The following is a 27,987-nucleotide window of genomic DNA, read 5'->3' as shown; positions in this document are numbered from 1 at the left end:
TCCCTGGGGGGCGCTTTCTCGCTTTCTATCTCTCTGTCTCTCTCTCTAGCAAAAACCTTTCCAAAACAATGTGAGGGATGATGTGTACATTCTGTCACTTTCCCCTGCTTCTCCAGTTGTGGAGGGAAGAGGTATAAGCACACAGCAAGCCACAGGAAACCAGGAAATATGCTGGAATCCAGCTGCTATCCGTATTTGGTCAAAGGAGGTAAATTAACTTAACAGCACAAACTCAGGAGGACTTCAATGCCAGGAAAAACATATACACGAGTGGAGTAAATAGAAGAAGTTTTAGGAAGACAAAGATCCCTTCAGAAAGAATATCATAGACCATCACACCTTGATAAAGAGAAAACAGCACTTTTATATCATTTGTCTTCCAGTAAGAATAATAGAAGCCATCAGGAGAAATAATTCTCTTTGTGAATGTTCTCCATTCTTGGGTGAATATAGATATTCCCATTCCCCTGTCCACTGGAAGCAGGTCCCGTCCTCAGACAATGTGTATCTTCTAGCACTCACATGCTCCAGGGCAGCTCTTGCACCAGCACCCAGTAGAACCCCTGCCCAGTGGGTGACTTGGCCATTTGGCAGCAGACAGGCTACTTAGCAACAGGGATTCCCTTCTCCAGAGGTAGGTCTATGCTACCAGCATGTACCCAGATGGGCACGGTATCTATGGGGTTTAATTATGCATGCTAATATTCCCCTTCTTTGACATGAATAAGTTAAAGGGGAAAGGTTAATATGGTGATGAAAAGAAAAACCACTGCAGAATGAGAATGCTTTAGCTACCACATTGAGGAAAATAATGATCCTGCTTTGCCTCGCAAGACCATACTATGGTAGCACACAGCCAAAAAGGCTGGTGGGGAGAAACATAAAATCTAGAACAGTGTAAGGCACATAGCTTCTACCTAGCAGGGGAATTCATTCTGAGTGAAAACCTGAACAGATTGTTTGACTAGTTACTCAAATATTTGCACCAACACCACAACTAGATGGCTTAGAAAATAAAGCTTCTTCTTAGGAGTTGCCACGATCAAATGTATTTACTAATGGCCTCTCTATTTGTGCCATAGATTATGCTGTAGATGAGATATCATCTGTAGTCATGTATACATGTAGTCATGAACAGAACTCCAGGAGGAGGCACACCATTCCAACCTGCAAACACACTTTGTAGGTGTCATTCTAATTTTTTGGCTCAGCATAATAAAGGAAAATCCGGGACTCCTCCGTCAACCCATAGTCTCTGCCCTGCCCCACTCGATGCTCTGTCCAAATGCTCCCTTCCCAGTCCTGAAACAGCCAAACAGAAAAAGGAATCTATAATGAAGGTGGAGTCTGTGAAATTCCTTGCAGAGTTCTTGCCTGGTTCTGGGAACACAGGCCAATACAAATTTTCGTGGCTGTATTAACATATGCAGCTATGCAACGGGGAGATGATAGTAAAACAAGAGCCCCTTTGAGTCTGGTCTTTATGAATCTCAGGCCTCAGTGTGGGAGGTTGCAGAAGCTGGGTCAAGGAAGCTGAAAGTGTGGCTGAAGGGGTGAGGGCTAAAGGGGGAAAAGGAGGTGCAGAGGCACTGGCCCCAGGGTGTGAGCTGCAGCAGCTCCTGTATCGGGGCGGAGAGATCAACCATTCAGGTCTTTGGACTCAAGGGTTTGTAAACTGTGTGGAGTTACAAAATAAACAGAAGGGTGCCTACTGGCCAAAGAGGGAGTGTAACCTCAGTCACTGGACAAGAGTCAGTTAGAAGCAACTGCCCGTGCTAGCTGCAAAAGGCCAGCCCTCCAGGGCTACAAAACAGCTACTTCTCACTATGTCCTGCTCAAATGGTCAGGTTAATAATACCACTGTGCATTCTCTGAGCTAACAAGATCTAGACCTTTGAGAAGACTTCTATGGGTATAAAAACATATCAAATGTTTACCTTATTAAAACGATCCATTCCCTGTTTGTGTAAGACATAGTTCTGATACTCCAAATACTTCCAATTCTCACTGAGTTTTCAAGTGCTAAATAAAAGTCTTAATTCCTTATTTATATTTAATTTATAATTATGGGTCTTACACATGTAAAAAGTTGCTCAAGATATACATGGCAATGAGGAAAGTGATCTAGCCATTAGCTGTAAGCCCAATGCTGGTCACATTCATTATAAGTCATTAATTGACTTTGTATGCTGCAGTCATACACACTCGATGAATGTAAAATGAATAAATTTTTAAAAATTGACAATAAATATTCTTTGCCACTGGTTTAAGTACCGAATGCTACAGCGAATATAGGAATCAGTGGCGTCAACCCCATTGTGGAGGTGTTATTCAATAAACTAGGCTTCCTAGGTTTTATATCTGTGAAAAGTAAATTGTACTGTGCTGATGTAAGTAAAGGCATTTTTCTTTTAATATTAAAATAGTCTACATTTTTACTTAATTTTTGGGATTATGAAAAATGTGATGATGCTCACAAACAACAAAAGAGAAAAGATAAATAAGACTACATCAAAATGGAAAACTTTTGGGCTACAAATACTACTACTAATGAATTGAATAGACAACCAGGTGAATGGGAGAATATATTTGTAATTCATGTGTCTGATAAGGAGCTTAGGTGTGAAATATGTAAGGAACATGTACAGCTCAAGTATAAAAAGACAGGAGATGGACAGAGATGCAATGTTAAAATGTGATGTTCTACAAGACTCGTCCACATGGGAAAGTTCTGAGACCTCTCTGAGTACCCTGGTCACATGTATGCCTCTGATCCAGGACTGGTCAGTTGCGGGTAGATTGTGGCATTAAGATTCTGTTGCAGGTCCTGTCTCTCTTTCTCTTTTACTTTGTTTTTTTCACTCATGAAGAAAGAAAGAAAGAAACTTAAAAAAAAAAAAGAATAAAAGAGTCTGGTGGTTCAGGCAGTAGACAAACTAATGTGCAATGCTAGAAATCACGTGTTAAAGCCCTCAGTTTGCATCCTGGGTCTATCTCAACAACCCTGTGTGTGCCCCCATGGTTCTGGCTGGTTGCAGGACTAGGAAGAGAATTGCACAATAAGGATCCTGCCAAGGTTCCTTCTCTATCTCTGATAAAGAAAATAAATAAAGGAACTTAAAAGGAAGTAGGAAAAACGTAAATAGACACCTCTCCAAAGAAGATACACAAATGGCCAGTAAGCACATGAAAACATGCTCAATGTCATTGGTTATCAGGGAAATGCAAATCAAAACTACAATGAAATACTAGTTCACAACAACATGTTTATGATAAGAAAGATAATAGCAAGTGTTGTCAGGATATGGAGAAACTGGAAACCCTCTTACATTGCTGATGGGGATATAAAATGGTGCAACTGCTTTGAAAAACTGCTTGAAATGTTACACAGGAAGTTTCCATTTGACCCACTATTCTTTCCTAGTTATATACTCAAGGGAATTAAATAAGTTAACACAAAAACATGTATATAATTATTCAGAGTTTCAAAAGTTGGGAAACAACCAAATATCTTCACAGTGAATGAATGGGTTAAAAAAATGTGTGTGTGTGTGTGTGTGCGTGTGTGTGTGTACACCCAGCCATACAAAGGAATACCATTCAGCCATAAAAAGGAATAAAATACTCATACATGTTACAACATAGATGAACCTTATAAACATCATACTAAGCAGAGAAGCCAGACATAAAAGACCATGTATTCTAAGATTTCATTCAGATGACATGTCCAGAATAGGCAAATCTATTGAAACTGACAGATAAGTGGTTGCCTAGGGTTGGGGGGTGGTGGTGGAGGGAGACAGTGACCCCTCATAGGTATGGAGTTTCTTTTTGGGACAATTAAAAAGTTCTAAAATTAGATATGATGATGGTTATGAAACTCTACAAATATACTAAAAATCATAGAATTGTACACTTTTTAATTTAATTTTATTTTTAGTTTGCTGTAAGGTATGTGAACTTGCCAGAGAGACAGAAAGAGAGGCAAAGTGAGAAATCGCCCCCCTAATACCACATGGCTGACCATGGTTTGAGTCCTGGACCTAGAGACTTGCTTTCTCACATCGCCCTCCACCCATCTCTCTCTGGAGAGTCTTTGTGTCCTATAACAACAACAAAAAATAAATTAATAATGATAGTAATAAAAAATAAAATTTTTAAAGTTCTTCAGCACCCTGTGTGATAAGTTTTTATGACCTTCACAGAACACACATATTATGAAAAAAACTATGTGTGGATTTCAAAATTTTTGCACGAAAATAAACTCATACTTGAATTCCATTCCCCCCCCCCAAGCTGTTTGAAGTCCTTCACATTTGACAATGTGATAAGCAGAAGATATTAATAAAATAAATGAAAGAAATACTTTTTCTACTGATAATTCTAAATTACTCTTTCGCTTTTTCCCATTGCTTGGCTAACATAGTTAGTTACCCATTCACTGTAGGAGTGACCGCTACATTCAGCCTTATATAACAAATAGAATCACAAGGAGCTAGGTGGGACTAGGCCTCACATCTTCTCCACTGCTTAATTAGAAAGCTTGGAAGTCTAAGGGAGACAAATGGGAGTTGACATGAAAATAAAGCTGACAGACCCATTTTTTATTCTTACAGATTATTACTAAAGTCATACTGCTTATAAAGTCTGGTAGACCACAATTTTCCAAGAGAGAAATACAAAATAGAATAGTGCACAGTTTTTGCCTTGAGAAATTAAGTAGCTAAAATCTCTACTTTAAATAGAGGAATTCTCTAGAATGGAAGAGTCTCCAGCATGGTCTTTGAACATGTTGGGGAAAGGCTTTTCTCCTAAAAGAATGCCAACATTGCCCAGGAAGAGTCAAGAAACTCAACAGCAAAGAATATTGAAAAAAGACTATAATCTGAGGCTCACAAAACAACACTACTTTGATTTATTAGGTACATGTGCCCTTCTAAAAAAAAGGCTCCCAGATATCATTATTCCATAGTAAATTAAAAAGCCTCTCCACTGAAGAGAGATGGTTCTTTCTAGAGTAAAGTATACATTTAACAGAGCTTTGTTCTCTGTCAGCTTTAACCTGAAGCATTCTTTTCGGATGGCTTTAGGTTATTTCTCCAATTAACCGTTTCCTCACCAGAGTGTTCAAACCGGAGCTGTCAAGACTACTTGGAGGGCAAATAGCTGGGATCAGCAGATGGTGTAATGGTTAAGTCGCTGGACTTCCACATGGTCAACCACGGTTTGAGTCCCAGACTCAGTGACTTGAAACGCACGCAGGGTGCATGTGCATGCATGTCCAAAATCCCGAGAGGAAAATGGAGGAAAAGGGATTGTGGCACGGCCATCCTCCCTGGGTGTGTGTGTGTGTGTGTGTGTGTGTGTGTGTGTGTATGTGTGTGATTTCTCCCTTTCTGCTTCTCCAAGCACATGCACTCTATAGCAAAAATCTGTCTCTAAAAAACAAAAACAAATAGTTGGACTCCCACTCCCAGAATTTCAACTAGGTCCTGAGTAGGGCTTAAGAATTTGCACTTCAAACACTGCCCTGTGCTCCCACCCCATGATGGTTTTGCCCTAGGAAACACTTGAAAGGTCTGGAGGGGCTGGCTAGGCAAAGTCCTGCTCGACGGGTTTTCTCTGACACTACCAGAAAGAAAAAGCAAACAGCACTCAAAGACTAAAACACATTTACATCCAACACTGAAGTAACAACAATGACCCGTAATCTGTGCCTTGAATCTTTGTGGTTCATACATATGATGGGCCTCTAAAAAATTCATGGAAAATGCATATTATGAAAAAAAATTATGGATAGATTTAAAAAATTTCTTCCACCACATTTATACCTCAATTCAATTTTTCTACAAAATTTTTTTAAAAAGATTTTTGCCATAAGGTGTGTGCTCTCACTAGAGAGAGATGGTGAAAGATAAAGAAGGAAAGTGAGAAATCACTCCCAAGGCGATAGCCAAGCTGCAATCTCTTTTCCTCCATTCTCCTCTCCGGATTGTGGGCATGCATGCACACATATCTGGTATGTTTTCCAAGTTGCTAGGTCTAGGACTCAAACCACGCAATTGACCACGTGGGATCTAGCTGCCTTAACTTCCATGTTGGCCATCATTTTTACAATTTTTTTTTAAAAGTCCCCTGGTTCTATGCCTTCATGTTTCACACTATTTCCATTCCTGCCCACCCCCAAATTTATTTCTGGGGATTCTTCAACCTCCCAGAAACCTTAAGTGGCTACACAGCAGCAGCCACGCTGCCAACATGCCTGATCCCTAGATACAGAAGACTATTCCACTGGTGGCTCCCTATTGAGGCTGAGGCAATTGGGAGTTGGGATAAAGAAATTTCCATTTTGCTGCTCTTGTGAGTGAGAGGTAAACTCAGAAGATGTTGGCAATGACCTCTTTGGGGACCCGCAGATGGTGTAATGGTTACGTCACTGGACTCCCATGTAGTCAACTGCAGTTTGAGTCCCAGACCCAGCAGCTTAAAACTCACACCAGGCGTGTGTGCATTCATGACCAAAATCCCAAGAGGAGAACGGAGGAGAAGGGACTGTGGTACAGCCATCCTCCCTGGGGGGTGATTTCTCACTTTCTGTCTCTCTGTCTTTCTCTGTCTCTTTGGCGAGCACAGGTGCCCTATATAAAAAAAATCTCTCTCTAAAAAAAGAAAACAATGACCTCTTTGTACTGTGTGTACTGGGTGACAGAAAGTCCTTCTGGTCTTTCAGGGAGAAGCAGGGGAGTGAGTCTTCCTAGGCTCCACATGGGCCTTCAGTCTCCTCTGGCTTCCATAGAGAACCGAGGCTTCGCTGCATCTCTGTTTTGGGATCCAGATGCCAAGCCTTAGCCTGCATCTTCCACTAAATCCCCCTTTCTTGCCTCAGCTACCTAAAGAGGGTTTCTGTTATTTATAGCCAGGGTTTCTGCTACTTATAGCCAACGGGGCCCTAATGAACACTGTTGATAAAGTTGGTTGGTTCTTTTCCTTTCCATTTCACTTCACCTCATAGATTAAGTTCACCTTTGAACTTCATCTTAGCCAATTTACCTACTTCTAAATATCTTCTAGTTGAAGTTCTATCTGATTTAGGTCATATCCTGAACCCGACATCATTATATTTCAAGTCCAGGGCCTGTTGGATTCTTATAAAAGAGGCAATTATAATTTCTATTTCTCTCAAGGATGAGGCAGGGATAAATGAATATTAACCAGAAATGAATCTAGACCCGTTTGGTAAGCAAAGAACTATAAAAGCCAATAGACTTGTTTTAAATTAAGGTCTACTATAAAGTTTTATTTACCATGTTAGAGAAATGTAAATGTTTAATTTTTCAGTAATGTTTCTGAATAAATTCAGCTTTTCTAGCAACTTGTTTTTTGTGGGATTCATACGACGTTCTTAGCTACTATGCCTAGGCTCACGCCATTGTGTGGGCGACATTTTACACTTGTATATGTATTTCCAGGTAAACTTGTAATTCCCAAGGGCAGAGGAGGTCATTTCTTTATCTCTTTGCATTTAGCGACTTCTCTGAAGCACAGCAGAGATAAAGCAGGTCACACTTACTGCCACTTACATCACATCAGTGACAACACGTCTATCCCGTAAATTTGCAAGGTGACTACACATTGCAGAACCAGTTTCAGGGGAACTCAGATATCTTACACTGTCCAATGTTACATAGCCTCTGTATTGAACTTTGAGATTTTAGCTTCCTTACGGCTTCTAGAATTATCCTTGGCAGCCATATGCTTAGTAGAAGAGTCTGATGATCTTGGCTGCTTGTCTCGAATATTGATAACAACAGACCGTCACAGACACGCGGCAGTTTCCTCAGAACGGGTTGATTTCTTTAGGACAGTCCATTTATTGGGTGGTCAGGAAAGTCATGACACCTTCTTGCATAGAAAAAAAAATAGAAAAATACATGTCTTTCCCAATGACCCAATAGTGGACCCAGCTATCGTGCACTCAGCCTCCCAATTAGCAACTGGAAATTGAACTTGAGTCCCGGGAAGGAAGAAAATTTAGGGTTTCCCCTAAGAACACACAGTTAATGAAAAATTTAGCCTAGTCTCTAACTCATGTGTGTTTTCCCCATAAGCCTTAAATGTGAATTTGGAAAATGCTATACCTAGAGAGAGATTTCTCCACATAGGAAACGTTTCACACGGTATTTGACTAGGCCACATGCCAATCATCCATCCTTAAGGAGTTAACGCACATTAATTTAAAGCTGAGAATGAAGCAGCCAGAATTATTGATTAGCTTCCTCTTATTAATTCAATGAGAAGATTGAAAAGTCTAAACTATATATAGGTCCCAGCTTCTAATCTCAAGGAAGTAAGTAACAGAAGAAAAAATTTTTAATTCCTAGCTTGGCTCTTCCTTGGGTCACAACTGAAACAAGGAAACTATGTCCCATGTATTATGCAAGAGTAATTTAACATTAGGTGAGATTTTCATACCAATGATTCCTGTCTGAAAGGGTTTTCCCCAGCATGAGAGAAGACTATCCATGAACATGAGCATGACAGGAAGCAACGGGGACTTTCATTCACAAGAACTCCTACCATGAAGCTTTGGGAGTGTCCACTGAGGTGGATGTGGAGCAGCCCTGGGTAACTACATAGACACTTGGGAAAGAGGACTTACTATTCTTGTCTATATGGGGCAGGCATGACCATAGAAAAAGGGTTCCAAAGATGCTGACAAATCCTTTACTTGGATTGTCTTTCAGGACACTGAAATTGCTAAAATTACAATTTGAGAAAAGAGTAAATGAGGTTTTTTTTTTTCCTAATATTCTCCTTCTTGCAAGAGCACTGATCTATATCAGTGATTAGAAACTCTCATACTGGGTCAGCAGATGGCATAGTGCTTAAGGTACTGGACTCTCACATGGCTGACTGTGGTTTGAGTCCTGGACCTGGCAGCTCGACACTCATACTGGCCGTGTGTGTGTGTGTGTGTGTGTGTGTGTGTGTGTGTGCATGCCCCAAATCCTGAGAGAATGGAGGAGAAGTGACTTTGGTGTGGCCATCCCCCCTCCCCAGGGGGGATGATTCTCACTTTCTGATTTTGTCTCTGTCTCTCCAGTAAACGCATGCATTCTATAGCAAAAATCTCTCTTAAAAAGAAAGAAAGATACGCTAATACCTACTTTAAATCTAAAAGGCCCTCTTTATCTGGTGGCTTAGGAATAAAAAGACAAGTGTTTTAAAGCCACAAGCCTATTTTTTAGGTCTAACTTAGACACTTCTTTGCAGTTCCCCTGAACAAACGCTGCTCGGTAGAGCAGTACTAAGTTCTAAGTGCAAACCACTTGTACGGATTTCAGTACCCAGGATTACTGCTGACCAGACTATAGTATTTTATTTATTTATTTATTTTATATTTTTGGAGAAGTTTTTGCTATAGGGGACGTGCGCTCGCCAGAAAGACAGAGAGGCAGAGAGACAGAAAGTGAGAAATCACCCCCCAGGGAGGATGGCCATGCCACAATCCCTTCGCCTCCATTCTCCTCTCAGAATCTTGGGCAAGCACGCACACGCACCCGGCGCAAGTTTAAGCCACCGGGTCCGGGACTCAAACCACAATCAACTACATGGGAGTCCAGCGACATAGCCATTACGCTAACTGCTGGTCCCCAGACCATAGTATTAACAGGATATGAACTGTGATGTGTATTTCTTTGACTTAAGTCTCTTGCGCACAGAATGCTGAGAAATTTTTTCAGGGCCAAAATCTACCTGTCAGTTTTTAAACAAGGTTTTGTTTCTATATCACAAAGCAGGGGCAGATGCCCTTTGGATAGATGGCAGTGCCACTCATTCAACTATTGTGAAACCTCCAGCCACATACTCATTCAAAGTTAGCATCCACATTTAGAAGGGGCACTGCTGTCCACAAATAGCATTACACGTTCATGGCTCCAGATTCTATCCGAGACAGATTCTATCCGAGATATCTCATTTACTGTCTAGGAAGTGATTTGATGCTTCAGTGTCTTAACTTACATCATCCAAAAGTATTAAGTTAGGGGACAGTAGATGGCTCAGTGGTATGGGCATTGGACTCCCACATGGTCTACCATGGCTCGAGTCCTCGACCTGGTAGTTTGAAGATCACACCTGGCACGTGCGCATCATACCCAAAATTCTGAGAGGAGAATGGAAGAGAAAGGATTGCGGTGTGACCATCTCCCTGGGGGTGGGGGAGATTTCTCACTTTCCCTCTCTCTATTTCTCTGTCTCTCTCTGGTGAGCAACCGTTTTGAAAAAAAAAAAAAAAAAAAAAAAAAAATTGAAAAAAATCAATTTATTAATTTAAAAAAAATTAAGTTAAAAGAATTCTCCTAAAGAAGATCTTCCCTGAATTCTCATTTTTGCAAATTATGTTTTGGGACCACGCCAGCCTCTGCTGCTCTCAGTATTAGCTGCACATCGAACTCTGAAATACAGAGAGTACACCTAGCCTCTCACCTTTGGGAAGGGGACAGGAGTCACTGTTGGATGAGTTACTGTTACTGTAATAGGAAAGCTTAAGCCATGGGAGAAATAGTGTGTGACTTCTCTAGACTGACCAGTAAAGCAACAGATGGATTATTCTACATCTCTGAGCTCTTTGGATACAGGCAAGGGGTGCAAATATGTGACAACGTGTTGGCTGAAACATCATTCTTTAAAACGTTCAGTAATCAGTACCATCTTGCTAGACCTCCCATCTGCAGAGGAAGAGCCTTTACCATCACTCCAAAATTTAGGAAAATGGGGCGCTAACAAGGATGTCGTGATCGTATTATGCTTTATCTATAATAAATCATATTTCCCTGAAGTTCCTGCGTGCTTTGAATTAACATCAAAGAAAAGAATTCTTAACCCCACCAGCTGGCAAAGGTAGGAATTTCAGCTGTTCTGATGACTCTAAATAAATCACTATTAATTTCTTACTTTCCAACTAGTCAACCAGAAGCACTGTCAGAATTGCTGATGAAATTATAGATCGCAGAGGAGTCTCTCTAATGCATTTCTTGCTTTCATCCTCTAAGCACAGCGAGTTCCAAACTAAAAACAGCTTTTGATTCATATTAGCATTTTAAATATAGTTTCTAAAAATTACCTTTAAGAGGCAGTGAACTAAGGATGGGATAGACTTGACAAGTACTATTATTGATATAACTTTTCTTTCTATGTTCTGAAAGTCACACTTTTGAATGTAAAAGCCGCTCTTTCTTGGGACCAGCAGATGGCATAATGGTTATGTCGTTGGACTCCCACATGGCCAACTGTGGTTCGAATCTCAGACCTGGAGGCTTGAAACTCCTGCTGGGCACGTGTGTGTGCATGCTCAAAATCCCGAGAGGAGAATGGAGAAGGGATTGCAATGTGGACCATCACCCCTGGGGGATGATTTCTTGCTTTCTGTCTCTTTGTCTCCCTCCATCTCTCTGGCAAGTGTAATTACCCTGAACCAAAAATCTCTCTCTCTCAGAAGAAAAAAAAAAAAGCCACATTTTTTTTTAACCCATTGTGGAGGGGATGGGACACAGATAGGAGACTGAGTTGGGAAAAATTCTAAAATACATACATTTCAAATTATAACCTATTTTTTCCCTGCATTTAATACAGAGAGTACACCTAGCCTCTCACCTTTGGGAAGGGGACAGGAGTCACTGTTGGATGAGTTACTGTTACTGTAATAGGAAAGCTTAAGCCATGGGAGAAATAGTGTGTGACTTCTCTAGACTGACCAGTAAAGCAACAGATGGATTATTCTACATCTCTGAGCTCTTTGGATACAGGCAAGGGGTGCAAATATGTGACAACGTGTTGGCTGAAACATCATTCTTTAAAACGTTCAGTAATCAGTACCATCTTGCTAGACCTCCCATCTGCAGAGGAAGAGCCTTTACCATCACTCCAAAATTTAGGAAAATGGGGCGCTAACAAGGATGTCGTGATCGTATTATGCTTTATCTATAATAAATCATATTTCCCTGAAGTTCCTGCGTGCTTTGAATTAACATCAAAGAAAAGAATTCTTAACCCCACCAGCTGGCAAAGGTAGGAATTTCAGCTGTTCTGATGACTCTAAATAAATCACTATTAATTTCTTACTTTCCAACTAGTCAACCAGAAGCACTGTCAGAATTGCTGATGAAATTATAGATCGCAGAGGAGTCTCTCTAATGCATTTCTTGCTTTCATCCTCTAAGCACAGCGAGTTCCAAACTAAAAACAGCTTTTGATTCATATTAGCATTTTAAATATAGTTTCTAAAAATTACCTTTAAGAGGCAGTGAACTAAGGATGGGATAGACTTGACAAGTACTATTATTGATATAACTTTTCTTTCTATGTTCTGAAAGTCACACTTTTGAATGTAAAAGCCGCTCTTTCTTGGGACCAGCAGATGGCATAATGGTTATGTCGTTGGACTCCCACATGGCCAACTGTGGTTCGAATCTCAGACCTGGAGGCTTGAAACTCCTGCTGGGCACGTGTGTGTGCATGCTCAAAATCCCGAGAGGAGAATGGAGAAGGGATTGCAATGTGGACCATCACCCCTGGGGGATGATTTCTTGCTTTCTGTCTCTTTGTCTCCCTCCATCTCTCTGGCAAGTGTAATTACCCTGAACCAAAAATCTCTCTCTCTCAGAAGAAAAAAAAAAAAGCCACATTTTTTTTTAACCCATTGTGGAGGGGATGGGACACAGATAGGAGACTGAGTTGGGAAAAATTCTAAAATACATACATTTCAAATTATAACCTATTTTTTCCCTGCATTTAAAAGGCTGGGATCACATTTAGATAACTAGTAAAAAAAAATTACCCATTCATCCTAAGAACGGATTAATTATTATAATATTCCATTATGAATTTCTCTATCCATAAAACCTCTTATTACTACTCCATGTAATTACGTCAAGTGCCATCTCAACTGCTTATGAAGTTAAGAAAAATATAGTTAATGGTCCTTAAACAATATAGCATCAATATACAAAAAATGCACGGTCCTCCACTAGGAAAGAGTAGAGATTTGGCTCAATTAGCAGAAGGGCTTTAGATGTCATCAGAACCCATTTAAAATGATGGCCTCCATTGTCTTAGAAAGTGGCAGGAGTTTCCAACAATTGCAGCAATATTTAGGGAAAGGTTGTATTTAATAAGATGGGCACACAGCTAATGTACACACACAAATTCATACATACAGCAGAAGAACTGAAGCCAAGTAATCGGATCATCCCTTGAACACACCACAATAATGTGATAGGTTAATTATACCCCATGCGGAAGCAGTTCAGTTGGCCTGCAAGTGATCAGAATGATCGGAACGTGAGTATTTCAGAAGAAATCAGGTACCTGAGAGTTTCATGAGCAGTTCAGATGCCGCTTTGACCGACATATCCCGCCCTAGCACATTCCCTTTCCCTTCCTGGGGTTTAAGTGTGTCCTCAGAGATGCTTGGGGCTGACACTTCGGATTCCGGGGTGAACACGTAGCTGGGCCGAGGCAAAGTCGTGCTTAGGGCCTCCTCGTCCTTAGGCTCCTCTTTCACTTTAAAGTTAAGATTGATGGGCTCCTTCTGATTTGCAGCTGTCAAAAGAAAATAAGAATGATACATACATACGTATAAAAGGCACTCCACCTTTTAGCTGCCCCGTACTTAACAAAGTATGATATGCACAATGCTGGAGGGTCGACAGCCTGATCAAAATATGCTTTTGGTCCCCAGCACAAAAACACAACACACTCTAGGAGCACAGGACTTGGAAGAGTGGGGGCTTCTGAATCTTTTGAACCCATAGTATTTGAAGAAGCACAGCCTTTAGAGTGTTTAGGCAGCTTCTCTTTGGTTTCCCTAAAGGTCCTTTTTCTTGTTTCCACTGCTACTTCCTTCCCTGGCCTATTAGCACTCTCCCACCTAATCCTATTATAGAATAATGCTTCCAGGCAATTATTCTGCCATAAGATATTGAGTAATAATATGAGCCAGAGGCAATACCCAAAGCAAACACCTGTGGTGGGGTGGTAAGGTGAGCATGGAAAACCTGCCAAAAAGAAAAGCTCAGAATAGGGATATACCACCCTTGGCTGACTGTAAGTTGATGCTACTGACCCACAAACAGCAGGGCATGAACTTGGCATTGGTTTTCTAGTCACCATGAAGAAATCCGTGTCTGTAGCTCAAATCATCTGCATCTGAAATGCACTTTACTTTTTTTAAAAGAAAACATTTTATTTGGAAATATTTTAGATTAACAGATAAGTCACAGAGATGGTTCAAAGAGTTCCACACATCCATCACGCAGCATTCCCTAATGTTAACAGCTTATATAACCACAGCACATTCGCCGGAACTAAGAAATTCCCAGCACTATGACCTAAACTCCAAATTTTATTCATATTTCACCAGGTTTTCCATTAATGTCCTTTTTCCATTCTTCATGTCGTTGGTTGCTGTGGAGTGTGTGGTCAGGGAAGAGCTGGCTGGCCCATTATGGGATGGAGTTTGGCTTGGCTACACTGTACTAGGCCTTCCCATTGAGCTCCACGTGGCCCAGGAAAGACCAAGAAGGAAGAGGCAAGCACCTTCTTCCCTCCTCTTTTCCCTTTCTCAGGCATCTTGCTTCTCTTTAAAGGATCATGTAGACTTAGCTCTGGTGGGGCGTGCTGGACACCATTGCTTAATAAGCTGAGGCTACATGAAGGCCTGGGTTCAATTCCCAGGTCACCTTAAAGCTGGACAGGATACTGAACACTTGTAATCCCAACTCTTTGGGAGGCTGAGCAGAAGGATCATGACATAGAAACCCTGTCTAAAACACCACACATACACACACCTCTACTACCAAAAAATAAATGAAAATAAAAAATCCACCTAGTAGAAGCTTGAGGGTGGTTATATTGGGTGTCTTGTGTTTTGAGAAAGAGGATCTCATCCTAATACAACAGAATTCTTAGTGATACTTATAAGAATGAGCCTTAAGCCCATTCCATCTTAACAAACAGACGAATAGAAATCTCAAAACGAACACCTATCACTCTTGCCCATTACAGACCTCAAGCTAAAACACAAGCACAAAGTCCTTTTTTTCCACCTCATGTCCCTCTAAGAATGCATATTCTAGAATCACAAGTTCACACAGACCAGCATATTTGGAAACTAAACCCTGGAAGTCTCAGCAACAGAAATATGCAGAGCAGGGACTAGAATCAAGGCCTGTGACCTGCTCTTCCTTTATCCCTCACCTACCTCCATTTCACTGCCCTCCCCTTCTTTCCGCCTTGTTATGACAAACCTTGAATGTAACTTAAGCTTCAGGTCTTTGCACAAATACCACCTGCTCAAGGAGATCAACCTCAACCATCCTGTCTAAAATTGCAATCCACATCTCTAAGTACTCTCAATCTCTTACTTCATTTTAATTTTATTTTCTCTCCAAAATATCACCTAATAACATGTGACTATGAATTGAATGGTGTTCTCTACCCCCAACTCATACATCAAAGCCCTAACCTTCCAATGTGAATATGTTTGGCATTACGACCTTTAAAGAGGTAAGTGAGGTTAAAGGAGGTCATAAGGGTGGAGCCCTAGTCTAATATGACTGGCTCCTTACAAGAAGAGAGAGAAAGGCATCAAGGATGAATGTGGACAGAGAAAAGGCCATGTGAGGTCACAGGAAGAAAGCTGTTACACGCAGGCCAGGGGGAGAGGTCTCAGAAGCCAACTGTTGCCTCCTCGATCTTGGACTTCCAGACTCCAGAACTCTGAGAAATAAATTTCTGTTGTTTAATCCACAGAGTTTGTGGTATTTTAACATGGCTGCCCTAGCAGACTATTCACACATTATATCATTTTTCATTTATTATGATAATCATTTGTGATCCATTCCCTCAACTCGAAGATAAGGTTCATGAAGGTCATAATCTTCATTTTAATATTGATGAATTCTGAGTGCCTGGAACAATGCCAGGCACATAGTAGGTGCTCAACATATATTTGTTGAATAAGATATGTGGGCTCCAAATTAGTGACATCTCATGGTGTTCCCATATGACCTGGGATAAGACTATAGAGGTAAAGTGAACAGCTTTGCTAACTGGACCACAGTGCTTACTGAGATGTCTGAATAATCACTTGGACTGAAGCATTACTAAACATAGAACCCCAAAATTATCAAGGAAAATGTTTTAAAATCTAGCCTTTTAAGGACGATGCCATCCAAATGTGAATTAAAGGGAACAATGATGGTCTCTGGAGCGATTCTCAAAATATATGTTTCCAACCTTAACCAGGAAGGTTGCTCTGAGGAGGACTTCTCCCCTTTATACTTTCCACCCACTTCCTGAGGGTTTTGAGGTCACCTCCTAAAGCTTGCTCTCTCCCTATGTCTTTCTTCTAGAACTCTCTGTAAAGTGATTTTCCATGAGCATTCTAGTTACGACAGAATAATTCAAAAGTGTGTGTTTATTAGGTCTATGACTTTGATTCTTTGGGAAGGAATAAAGTGAATGGTTATGCATTTTTTTAAAAAAATGCTTCAGTGCTGTTCCCTTCATTAAAAAGCATTAAGTTTCTAAGAGGAGACTAAAAAAGATAAAACAAAACAAAACAAAACACAAACTATGGAGGCTCTAGAAGGAAATCCCAACCTCTAAGAAAGGGCAACCATTATGCAGATGCTCCCTGAACAAATTGGAAGGGATTTCAAAAATCTCATGAAGGGCGAACCAGGTAGCATGGCGGTTAAGGTGGCTGGATACCACAATGCTGACTGTGCGGTTCAAGTGCATGCCTGAAATACCAGGAGGTGAATGGAGAAGGGACTGCAGTGTAGTCATCCCTCCTGGGGCGTGCTTTCTCACTCCTCCCTGACCCCATCTCTCTCTGGTGAGCACACACACCTCATAGCAAAAGAAAAACAAAAATACCATAATAGTAACAACAACAAAAAGCTCATAGAAAATGGAATTAACGTGCAAATTTATTGGGACTAGCAGATGGCATAATGGTTACATTACTGGACTCCCACATTGTTGACCATAGTTCAATTCCTGGGCCCAGCGGCTGAAACTCACGCCCCATGTGTGTGCATGTGTGCTTAAAATCCTGAGAGGAGAATGGAGGAGTAGGGATTGTGGTGTGTCCATCCCCCTGGGGAGTGATTTTTTGCTTTCTGTTTCTCTCTGTCTTTATGGTGAGTACACACATCCTATAGCAAAAACCTCACAAAAAAAAAGTACAAATTTATTCTGATGCAAATATATTTGAAATACATTCATAGTTTTTTCATAATATGGATTTTTTATGAATTTTTTGAAGACCCCTTGTAAGTAGCCTCCAGGATCATTCACCAGAAACATACTACATGATACTTAAGGGAAAATAAGATATTCAGCATTATTAGTACAACATAGATTTAACAGAATTTCAATGAGATACTTCAAAAAAACAATAAGAGGTCCAGCACCATAGCCTAGTGGTTAAAGGAACTGGATTCCACATGGCTGACCATGGTTTGAATCCCAGTGTGAAAATTATAACGGTCATGTTTGTGTGAATCATGGCCAAAATCTCAAAGGAATGGAGGGGAAGGGACAGCAGCATGACCACATCCCACTGGAGGGGGGAGGTTTTTCCCCTCTGTCTCTCTCTGCATCTCTGACTCTGGCGAGCACACACACTCTCTGGCAATACAAAGAAAAAAACAAGAGGTAAGCTGTACATTCTGGATTATAAACCTGCAAGGCTTACGTACCTGGTTTTCATTCTGACAATGTCAAGAACGGCGTAAAACTGTAATGTGCCGAAGAAATGTAAATACAGCTAAATGACACATCAGAAAAACATGTGGGAAATACTGGCCCAAGTTTTAATTTCCCAAACATTGAGGTCTAAATAAAAGAAGTAAAAATAGAACGATGAAGGCTGACCTGCTTTTTTTCAATTACCAGAAATATTTACACTGTGAATAATACATAAAGCATATATTTTAAAATTAATATGACTGAATAATTGCCATTTTAGAAATTATTATACACATGTGCAGAGAAACCCCAGATGTGCAGAGAAACCCCAGATGTGCAATATATTTTAAAATTAATATGACTGAATAATTGCCATTTTAGAAATTATTATACACATGTGCAGAGAAACCCCAGATGTGCAGAGAAAGGTGGAATAAAAGATGTTTTCTTCTTCTTTGGAGAAATTGCTAAGAGAAAAGCAACAATCTGTGACTCACTGCCTAGTTTTTACTTCATTTCTACAGCAACACAGAAAGATCTGTGCACATACGGAAACTCAACTAGGAAAAGACGTTCACGGCACTGACTTGACTTCTGTTTATGTATCTTAAAGTTTCCAGATCCCTCACTTTTAACTCGGTGACGAAGATCCCACGAATCAAGAAGCCCTCCTTGTGCTGTTTATTCCAAACATTTTAGGACCTGAGCCATTCTGATGATAAATCATATTTATTTTGAAGTTCACGTATGCGGCGGAGTTGGACTGCCATTGGAAGGAAACTAATCCTTTTTTGTTTGAAGATAGAAGATCCAAAATAAAGAAATGGGAAAACCACTGGGATGAAATGATTCCAATTTTCCAGTTCTAGCAGACAGCCATTAATGAGTTGTCAAGGAACTCACACTTTACAGCAAGGAGAAATCAGTTCACATGAAATTTCTTCTGAGCCCATTGCCCCCACAAGGAAAAGTCTATATAACTTCCTTAAAGACCTTTTTCTTTTCTTTCTTTCTTTTTTTTTTTTTCTGAATCAATACATGCAACTAGCATTTGAATAGCTACACAAGGATTGAGTCTTCCATCAACCACTGGAGATAGGTATCGGTATCTGGTATCTTTATTTCACAGGTGAGGAAACCGAGGTCCCAAGAGGTTAGCTGACTAACTCCCCAAATCACAGAGCTAATCCACAGGAAGCCAAGCTTCAGAGCTTCTGGCTGAAGAAGCCCTTTCCTTTCTCTCCCAGATACTCTGCTGCCCGATGAAGGAGTGTTAACTCAAGCAATGGGACCATGGGGAATAAGCAACCAGGAATGAACAAGAGTGGATGTCACTTGAAAGGAAGGGACGTTTTTTAGGAGTAAGGAATCCTGTGAAAATTTGACTGAGGGGATGAAAGAGAAGGACCAGGCTGCAACACGAATGTTTCTGTTCTGTCCCATCGGTTCCCTCTGCTGAAGCAAAATGATACCTTTCCTTGAGATTAGTAAAACAGAGCTCTCTTTCAGTTCCGTGTCTGGCAGTTTTATTAACGCTGGACCGCTCCATGAAAAAGCAAGGGTTTTATTTACCACCTCACCCTAAATCAGAGCCAACGACTCCTGGACCTAGAAAGGATCAGAAATGCTTGATTTTCAAACAGTGTGCCATGGAACCCTAGGCTATGCTTCAGGAGTTTTAAACAAATATTGGTTTCAAATTTAAGTTTAAAAAAATTGTTTTTTAATTCATCTTAAGTGTAATTGTAAAATGTGTCCCCTCAGCTGTATTATGTATAAAATGTCAACTCACTGGAGACCACTAAGGTGTGACCCTGTGTTGAGAATTCTGTCTTGTGTAGCCTTCACAATGCAGTTTCTAGTGCGAAAGATGAAAGGAGTGTTGGGGCCAGCAGGTGGAGTGGTGGTTAAAGTGCTGGATTCCCACGTTCCCGACAGTGGTTCAGATCCCAGACCTGGTGGCTTGCTTTCTCACTCCACCCCCTCCTCTGGTGAGTACACGTGCCTTACAGCAAATTAAAAATAATAAATAAATAGATCATTCTTTTTTATAAAAGGAATTCTACTATTATTGGGTCAACTGGTGGTGTGGTGCTTAAGGCAGCTGGATGCCACATAGCCAACTGTGCAGTTCAAGTCCTGGCCCCAGCGGATTGAAGGACACACCGGATGCATATGCAGTGTGCCCAGAATCCAAAGAGGAAAGAAAGATAGAGGAGAAAGGATTGCAACATAACCATTTCCCATGAGGGTTGCTTTTTCACCTTTTCTCTCTCTCTCTCCCTCCTGCAAGTACATGTATCCATTGGCAGGAAAAAAAAAAAAAGTTCTGGTACTTTTTCATTAGCAAAGAAGTGGTTAACTTTCCGATGATATTTCAAAATATCCAAGCCTGTGTGAGTGTGTACGGACACACTCACTGTGCAATTATGGCATCGCCAGAGTGTACGTGCATGTCTTAAATCTGAGTGTCTCAGCTGTAACACCACTGACATCCTGGGTGGATACTTTGCTCTTGGGAGGCTGTCTTGCACATTGAACAGTGCTTAGCAGCATCTCTGGCTTCTACCCACTTCTGCCCAATGGCACCTATCAGTCAGGAAAACAAACACTTTCTCCAGACGTTGACAACTGTCCCTTGGGCATATCCTTCTTAGAAAGTAAACAGCATGCTAGGTTCAAGTGCTTTGGTACAGCGTCCGGTCACAGTGAACACACACATGTAAATATGTAACATATCTGGTTCTGTTGTTAATAGAGCACATAGCATGGGGCCAGCAAATATACTAAGGGTTTACCTGAATGAATTGACCTGATCTTCACAGTAACCTTTTCAGGTAAGTACTAAAATTACCTCCATTTTGCAGGTGAGAAAACTGAGACATAGAGGGATTCAACATATTTCCCAAATAACCAATTAACTGAGCAATACCCAAGTAGTTAGTATGGAACTGTAAATGGCTCTCATGTATATCGTAAATTTATAATGCTTCTTATCTGCCATTTAGTATAAGAAATTAGGGCAATTGTTACTTGTTGTCAACTCTGAAGCAAAAACTTTATATTATTATACTCCTCTTTTTTTAAAAAAGAATTATTTAATTTTATATATTCAATCATTTATTTTAATTTGACCAGAGAGAGACACAGAGAGGGAGAAAGTGAGAAAGCAAGCCACCAGGCCCAGGATTTGAACCATGGTCACCCACGTGGGAGTGTCCAGCGCCTTAACCACCATGCCACCTGCTGCCCCCAAATCCTCTTTTTTTTTTTTTTTAGAGAGAGATTTTTGCTATAGGCCATGTGTGTCCATTGGGTAGGCAGAGAGAGGCACAGAGCCAGAAAGCAAGAAATCACCCTCCAGGGGGGATGGTCACACTGAAATCCCTTCTCTTCCATTCTTCTCTTGGGATTTTGGGTATGCATGCACATACACCTGGTGTGAGTTTTAAGCCGCTAGGTCCGGGACTTGAACTCTGGATGACCACATGAGAGTCCAGTGATATAACTGTTATGCCATCTGCTGGTCCCTATTATACTCCTCTTTCAAGGATCTGAATACATTTCATTGAAGGGATCCTGAAATTATGAGATAAATCCATTCTCATTTGCCACAACTTCCCATATGACAGTATTTCTTGAGATGAAAACCACCAAAATAAATTTAGAAAAATCCTAAGTGATAACTTTGCTATAAAAACTGTACCTGCTCATAAAATTTGAATGTCATAGTCTGTGCATTTCAAATAGCAACTTCTTCCCTAGTTGCTTGGCTTTTAAAATGAATACATGTAATAAATGTGAACTTAAAAAACAAAGTCATATTAAAGAATACATCTTCTATGTCTTTAAAAATTGAGTCTTGGGAACCAGCAGTTAGCATAATGGCTATGTCTCTGGACTCCCACGTAGTCAACTGCGGTTCGCATCCTGGACCCGGTGGCTTAAAACTCACGCTGGGCGCATGTGCGTGCGTGCCCAGGATCCCGAGAGGAGAATGGAGGAGAAGGGATTGCGACGTGACCATCCCCCCTGGGGGGTGATTTCTCGCTTTCTGTCTCTATGTCTCTCTCTGTCTGTCTGGCGAGTGCACACGTCCTACAGTGAAAATCTCTCAAAAAAAAAAATTGAGTCTTCACTGGAGATTTTGTTTGAAAGTGTGGATTCAATGTTTAGAAAACAAGCAATATAAAAACCATTACTATTTTCCATTCTCTTATTTTACAATTTGGAAAACCAAGCTCAGAGAATGATATGTCTATTTTAAAAATCACACAGCCTGGGAAGAGCAGTTGGCGTGATGGCTATGCCACTAGACTCCCATGTAGCTGACCGCAGTTCGAGGACTGGACCCGGTGGCTTAAACTCACGCTGGGCCCGTGTGCGTGCGTGCCCAAGATCCCAAGAGGAGAATGGAGGAGAAGGGATTGCGGTGTGGCCATCTCCCCTGGGGGGTGATTTCTCGCTTTCTGTCTCTCTCTGTCTTTCTGGCGAGTGCTGGGCCCGTGTGCATGCGTGCCCAAGATCCTGAGAGGAGAATGGAGGAGAAGGGATTGCGGTGTGGCCATCTCCTCTGGGGGGTGATTTCTCGCTTTCTGTCTCTCTCTGTCTTTCTGGCGAGTGCACGCACCCTATAGCAAAAACCTCTTCAAAAAAAGAAAAAAAATCACACCACCCATTAGTGAAAGAACCAAAATGAGAGCTTAGATCTCCTGACTACAAGCTGGTGTCGTTACTCTACCCAAGCTCCTCTGCTATCAGCATGTAAATAACACATGAACAGGCTAGGGACTTGGATTTTTTTGGACAATTTGATATGTTTTGGGTGAGAAAAATAACTTGCCATTTATAGTCATTAAGAAAAGTCAAGATCTGGGCCAGCCAGCAGCTTGGTGGTTAAAGAAGTTGAATTCCACATGGCCAACTAAGTGGTTTGAGTCCTGGATCCTACAGCTTGAAAAACACACCAGTGGCCAGCAGGTAGCATGGTGGTTAAGGTATCAGACTCCCACACGGCTCACTGCAGTTCGAGTCCCAGACCTGGGAGCTTGAAAATCGCACCAAGTGTGTGTGTATTCCCCAAATCCCAAAGAATGGAAGAGAAGGGATTGCAGCATGGCCATGCCCCCTGTGGGGTGTGATTTCTCACTTTCCCTCTCATCGTCTCATTCCTCTCTAGTGAGTACACATGGCTTATGACAAAAAGAAGAAAAAGAAAAATACTCCAGGCATGTGTGTGTATACCCGAAATTCCAAGAGGAGACAGGAGAAGGGATTGCAGAATTGCCATTCCCCCAGGGAGGTAATTTCTCACTTTTCTTCTTTCACTCTGTCTCTCTGGTGAGTACACATGTGCTATAGCAAAAACTAAAAATAAATAAATAACCTAAAAATTAAAAAGTCAATATTTAATGAAATAATAATTAATACCAGTTGCATATTACTTTTAAATATCATGCATATTCAAATAGAATGTATAAAACAGTGGCTAAATATTTTTAAATGTTGTTCTTTTTTTTCTTTTTGGAGAGATTTTCATTATAGGGCATGTGCACTCACCAGAGAGACAGAGAGACAGAAAGCGAGAGATCACCCCCCAGGGGGGATGAATACACCACAATCCCTTTTCCTCCATTCTCTTCACAGGATTTTAAACACACGGACCCGGTGTGAGTGTTAAGTTGCTGGATCCAAGACTCAAATCGTGGTCAACCATGTGGGAATCCAGCGACATAACCATTATGCCATCTGCTGGTCTCAATCTTGCTCCTTTCATTTGCCTTCAAACGTTTTATAATTAGTGCTTAGTGAAATGTTAACCATTCATAGTTCTCAGTAATCCCCACCTGGGCTAATCCTGGGCCACACTGCAGGGTCTACGTATCCAAACCAAGACTGCAGAGTTCCCGAACGACAGCTACAAGTGTAGAGACAGCTCCAAGGGAAACCGCCTTTGGAGGAGGGGGAGGGCGCAGTGCACACGGTGCCTCAATAACTTCAAGAAAAAAAGACACAGGCTTTCCCCATGAACTAAAGTACTAAACCCAATGCCCAGGGGCAAAAGTAACCGTGTGCAGTAATCAACAGGCAGCACAACTCCCTGGTCAAAAGTAGGAAGGACAAGTCCTGGAAAACTGATTAAGCCTTGAGTAAATGTGAAAGCAAGCTGGACAGCAAATTCCATACAGTTCATAGGAAAAAAAAATGGAATTAGAGTATTGAAGTACAAGCGTATTTTGGTACCAAAAAAAATTGAAGTGTATGCACAATTTTTTTCATGATCTGCATTTTCCACGAACTTTTTGAAGACTCTTGATATTAGAAATTTGTTAACACATTAAAGATGGACCTGTATGAATAACAATGGAATGATTTGCATGGAAGCTAGGAGAGGGAAAACCTAAAGATTGGATAGCATCTTTCTAACACTTTCCAGGCAAGTCAGTGACCACCTTCCTCAAATAACATCTCTTGACTGTTATCCTTGTCATTTTAAATTTATATGCTGACATTTTGGTTTACGGATCAGTTTGTAAATGACTATTGTCATTGTGGGTCACCCAGAGAGTCTGAAACGCTCTGGGCCGTGCTAGGCTATGAAGTGGCCACAGTGGCCCCCCCACCCATGCCCACCCCTTTGCAGTGTGACCTTGCAAGTCCTCCCAGTAGGAGGCAGATGCATGGTGGCCCTTCTAAATCCATGGGTTCCACATGTGGATTCAACCAACCATGGATCTGAACGGTTCGGTTTTTGCTGATGCGGACGATGTAGTTGGTTCTACAACAGTGCGTATCAGTACTGAACAGCTACGGACTTTTAAAATTATTATTATTCCATGGGACCAGAAGATGGTGAAATAGTTAAAATGCTTATATCACTGGACTCCCACGTAGTCAGCCATGGTCGAAGTCCCAGACCCAGTAGCTTATATATATATATATATATATATATAGACAGACATATATAATTTTTCCCTAAATAATACATTTTAACGACTATTTTCATAGTCTTTATATTATACTCCAGTAAACTGGAGATGATTTAACGTAGACAGGAGGCTTGCAGAAGTTATATGCAAATGCTGCATCATTTTATATAAAGGACTTGGGGACCTACAGACTTTGGTATCTGTAGGGGGTCCTGGAACCATGCCCTGCAGATACACAGGGACAACTGTTTATGGAAGTCTATGGCTCGAGTTACTAAAACCCTGGAACAACCTGAGCGAAGGCAAAAAAATGGAACCCGAGAGCTGTGACTCTGAGCTGGCTGTGGACATTCACCCGAGAGGAGTGGGGGATGGTTACTCAGAAGAAAGGGGCCAGCCAGGCAGGGGACACAACCAGATGTGAGAGGTATGGGAAGACAGAGCCCATCAGAAACACCATGGGGCGCAGGTGGAGAGGAAGGGGGTGCTGAAGTAGAAACAGACTAAGGGAGCGAGCTGGGGGGCCAGTTGTCTAGGTGCGAGGTGAATGTGGCCCGTCAAGGGATGGATTACAGATACAGTTTGAAGACACAAAAAAAATGTAACCAGATTAGTGGCTGAAAGCACATGCATTAGAAATGATGCCATGGTTTGAAGCCAAAGAAAATAAACAGTAAAACAGACGGAGGTCAAAAGACAGTTCGCTCGACTGAGGGAAAAAAAATTAGGTAATAGCTAATTAAGTGGTCAAGAGCCAAGGCTTTGCAGCTAAGCAGAGCTGAAACTGTGCTCCGTCTCCTGCAGCTGAAACCCTGAAGTCTCAGCTTCCTCATCGATGAAGCCGGTTCGAGACCACTGACCTATAGGACTGCGGCGAGGTTAAATAAGAAAATTCATGAAGTGACTGGCACGGAGCCTGGTTTGCTGTAAACACTTTTGATTAATTACAGCTCTTACAATCATAATAGTAAGCCGTAATAATAATAATGGCCACCATAGCCAATAGAAAACACACTTCTGAGAGAAAAGCTTAGACGTGGATCCCTTCCCCCAGGAGTCTGTGGAGATTAACAGATTATTCTGAGGGCGATTCTAGAACTAGGTCCCCTTATCCAGCAGAGGAAGGAAAGAAGCTCTGGATTCCAGTCACGACTCTTTGCTGCTGTTGTATTCTGAGTCTCCGTTTTCTCCTCTACCCGTGCCGGCTATAAGGTGCTGGACTCCCACATTCCAGCATATTTGGATATTTGGAAATAACACGGCACAGCTCTACAGAAATTTAAGTTATAACCGTAGCACTGCCGTTACTCTATTTGACTAAATGATTTCTGAGAAGTCTAAAGTATTAGTATGACTTCTAAAGTTGCCTGATGTATGACATTCAGAGAAAGGCCCTCACGCTGGCGATTCTGGCTAACTCCAGAGCAAACAGGACAGGCAGGGCCAGAGCCCAACTCCTGCTTTGCTGCCTTTTCTCTCTGTAATTCGGAGTATGGACGCCCCGGGAAAGGGAGTGCTGGACCCATACTGCCTACATTAGAATCCCAGTTCTGTGCTTATCAGCTGGGGGAAACTCTGTTTCTCAACCTCATCTGTAACATGGAAATATCGACCCCACCAAACCTATGGGGTTGTTATGAGGTTCAAAGGAGTTAAGAGGCACAGAGTGGGCATCGTGGAAAGAAAAAACGATAAGCCAAAGCAAAAGTCAGATCTCCATCCACGCAGGTTTCAACACCTGTGAGGACAACTCCAGGGGCCACCTGCCCCTGTCTGTGACTCAGATCAGCCCTCATTTCATGGAGTAGCAAGTCGCTGCAAAACAGGAAAGAGTCACAATCTTCCTCTCTCGTGAATCACCACGTTCAGTAAAATCCTGGATTTCAAAAGGGCATTCAGGCTGCCCGCACATATAAGATGCCTCGATGCAGCTGCTCACCCCAGGAATTTTAGTCACATGATCTGTGAGTGTCCATCATGAGAAAAGCAAGTCAGGGTTAAAAAGAAGGGCCAGAGTGAGGATGCAGAGGGAGGCTGTCAAAAATAAACCGACCGGAGAAAGCATGCCCAGGCGTGGAGAAAGGGGGGGCGGGGCTGTCTGTTGACACTGCTGTCCCAGGGTGTCAAAGGCACAAGGAAAGCATTTATCTGGAAGAAGGCTCATCTGTTTGGCTGTGATACAGAAAGCCAGTTGGAGCCACCGGGCAATGAGAATGAAAGCATTTATCTGGAAGAAGGCTCATCTGTTTACATGTGATACAGAAAGCCAGTTGGAGTCACCGGGCAATGAGGATGGCTTGGGGTGATGGGCATTTCCCGTGCCTCCTTCTCCAGCTGAAACCAAAGTAAAACAAGGACGAGAGTCTCCATTTATACATAGACTGTACCTCCATACAGATGTGAAGGGTGTAATAGATAGACGTTGCATAACTAAGGCCATGAGAAACACAAGCTATGACATGGACACACAACCAATAACCCTTCATTTATATCCAAAAACCTGCCCGGTGTTAGGGCTGAGCTACTAACAGGAGACCATGGAACGGGGACCCATCGGTTCACAAACTGCTTGTGAGTCTAAAACTGAGTTGCTGCTTTAGAAAGGTCATCTCTCCCAGTTAAAATTATTTTGGTCTCCCTTTTATAAAATTAATATAATGTGGGAGACAGTACAAAAATTGTTGCTGGTTGCTAAATTAAAAATAGTCGAAATGACTTATATCTTTTATTTTGGAAAACCAGGGACAAAAAGATATTCGCAGCCAACAAGTGAGGTGCCAAGTTTCTGTCAACTGCTTGGTTATAATTTGGAGAGTTCGAATTAAATTTTCTATCTTGAAAATGCAGTTTGCAGAAAGAGAAATGATGTAAGGGTGGGTGCAGGCAACTTTTTGTCGGGCCTGAAATGATGGTCCTCTCAGCTTCTATGATGTTCTGGATGAGCCTAGAGACTTGATAAGGAGAGAAATTCTCCTGCCATGAGGCTCCACCAGGAAAAACATGGGCTCCGTGAACATGACTCACAGACTCCTTCTTCGTGTCAGCACTGACCTCTGGTGAAAAGCTTTGACCCAGCTCACACCACCACGGCCCTTCTCATGGCTGGGATAGAACTCCCAGGAAGAAAAGAGTACTCATAGACCCCACAGTTGTACTGAAACAAAGCCGAAACAGGTACACCACATTTATACTCGACATTAGTGTTCTCCGTTCCGGCTGTGCCTTCAAATCATTTGAGGGTTTTAAAGAAAATACCAATGTCTAGGGCCTATCCCAGACCAATTAAATCATCATTTCT

The 27,987-nt window shown here is 41.6% G+C and overlaps 1 protein-coding gene across 7 annotated transcripts in view; it reads right to left on the bottom strand.

Annotated features, from left to right (window-relative positions):
* The window catches only part of ZNF827 (zinc finger protein 827), a 215,438-nt gene that overhangs the window by 119,837 nt on the left and 67,614 nt on the right, over positions 1-27,987 (bottom strand). For all 7 annotated transcript variants that reach the window (XR_333830.3, XM_006143462.3, XM_006143465.3 and 4 more), the window contains exon 5: positions 13,369-13,602. Coding sequence is in view for 6 of the 7 variants with exons in the window: in XM_006143462.3 (XP_006143524.1) it covers positions 13,369-13,602 (234 nt within the window). In the remaining variant the exon portion in view is untranslated. The remainder of the gene's footprint in view (positions 1-13,368; positions 13,603-27,987) is intronic.

The sequence above is a fragment of the Tupaia chinensis genome, unplaced genomic scaffold (assembly GCF_000334495.1).
Source record: "Tupaia chinensis unplaced genomic scaffold, TupChi_1.0 Scaffold000098_3, whole genome shotgun sequence".
Taxonomy (NCBI): Eukaryota; Metazoa; Chordata; class Mammalia; order Scandentia; family Tupaiidae; genus Tupaia; species Tupaia belangeri.
Note: the sequence above shows the minus strand (reverse complement) of the source record. Positions and strands in the feature narration are given on the sequence as shown.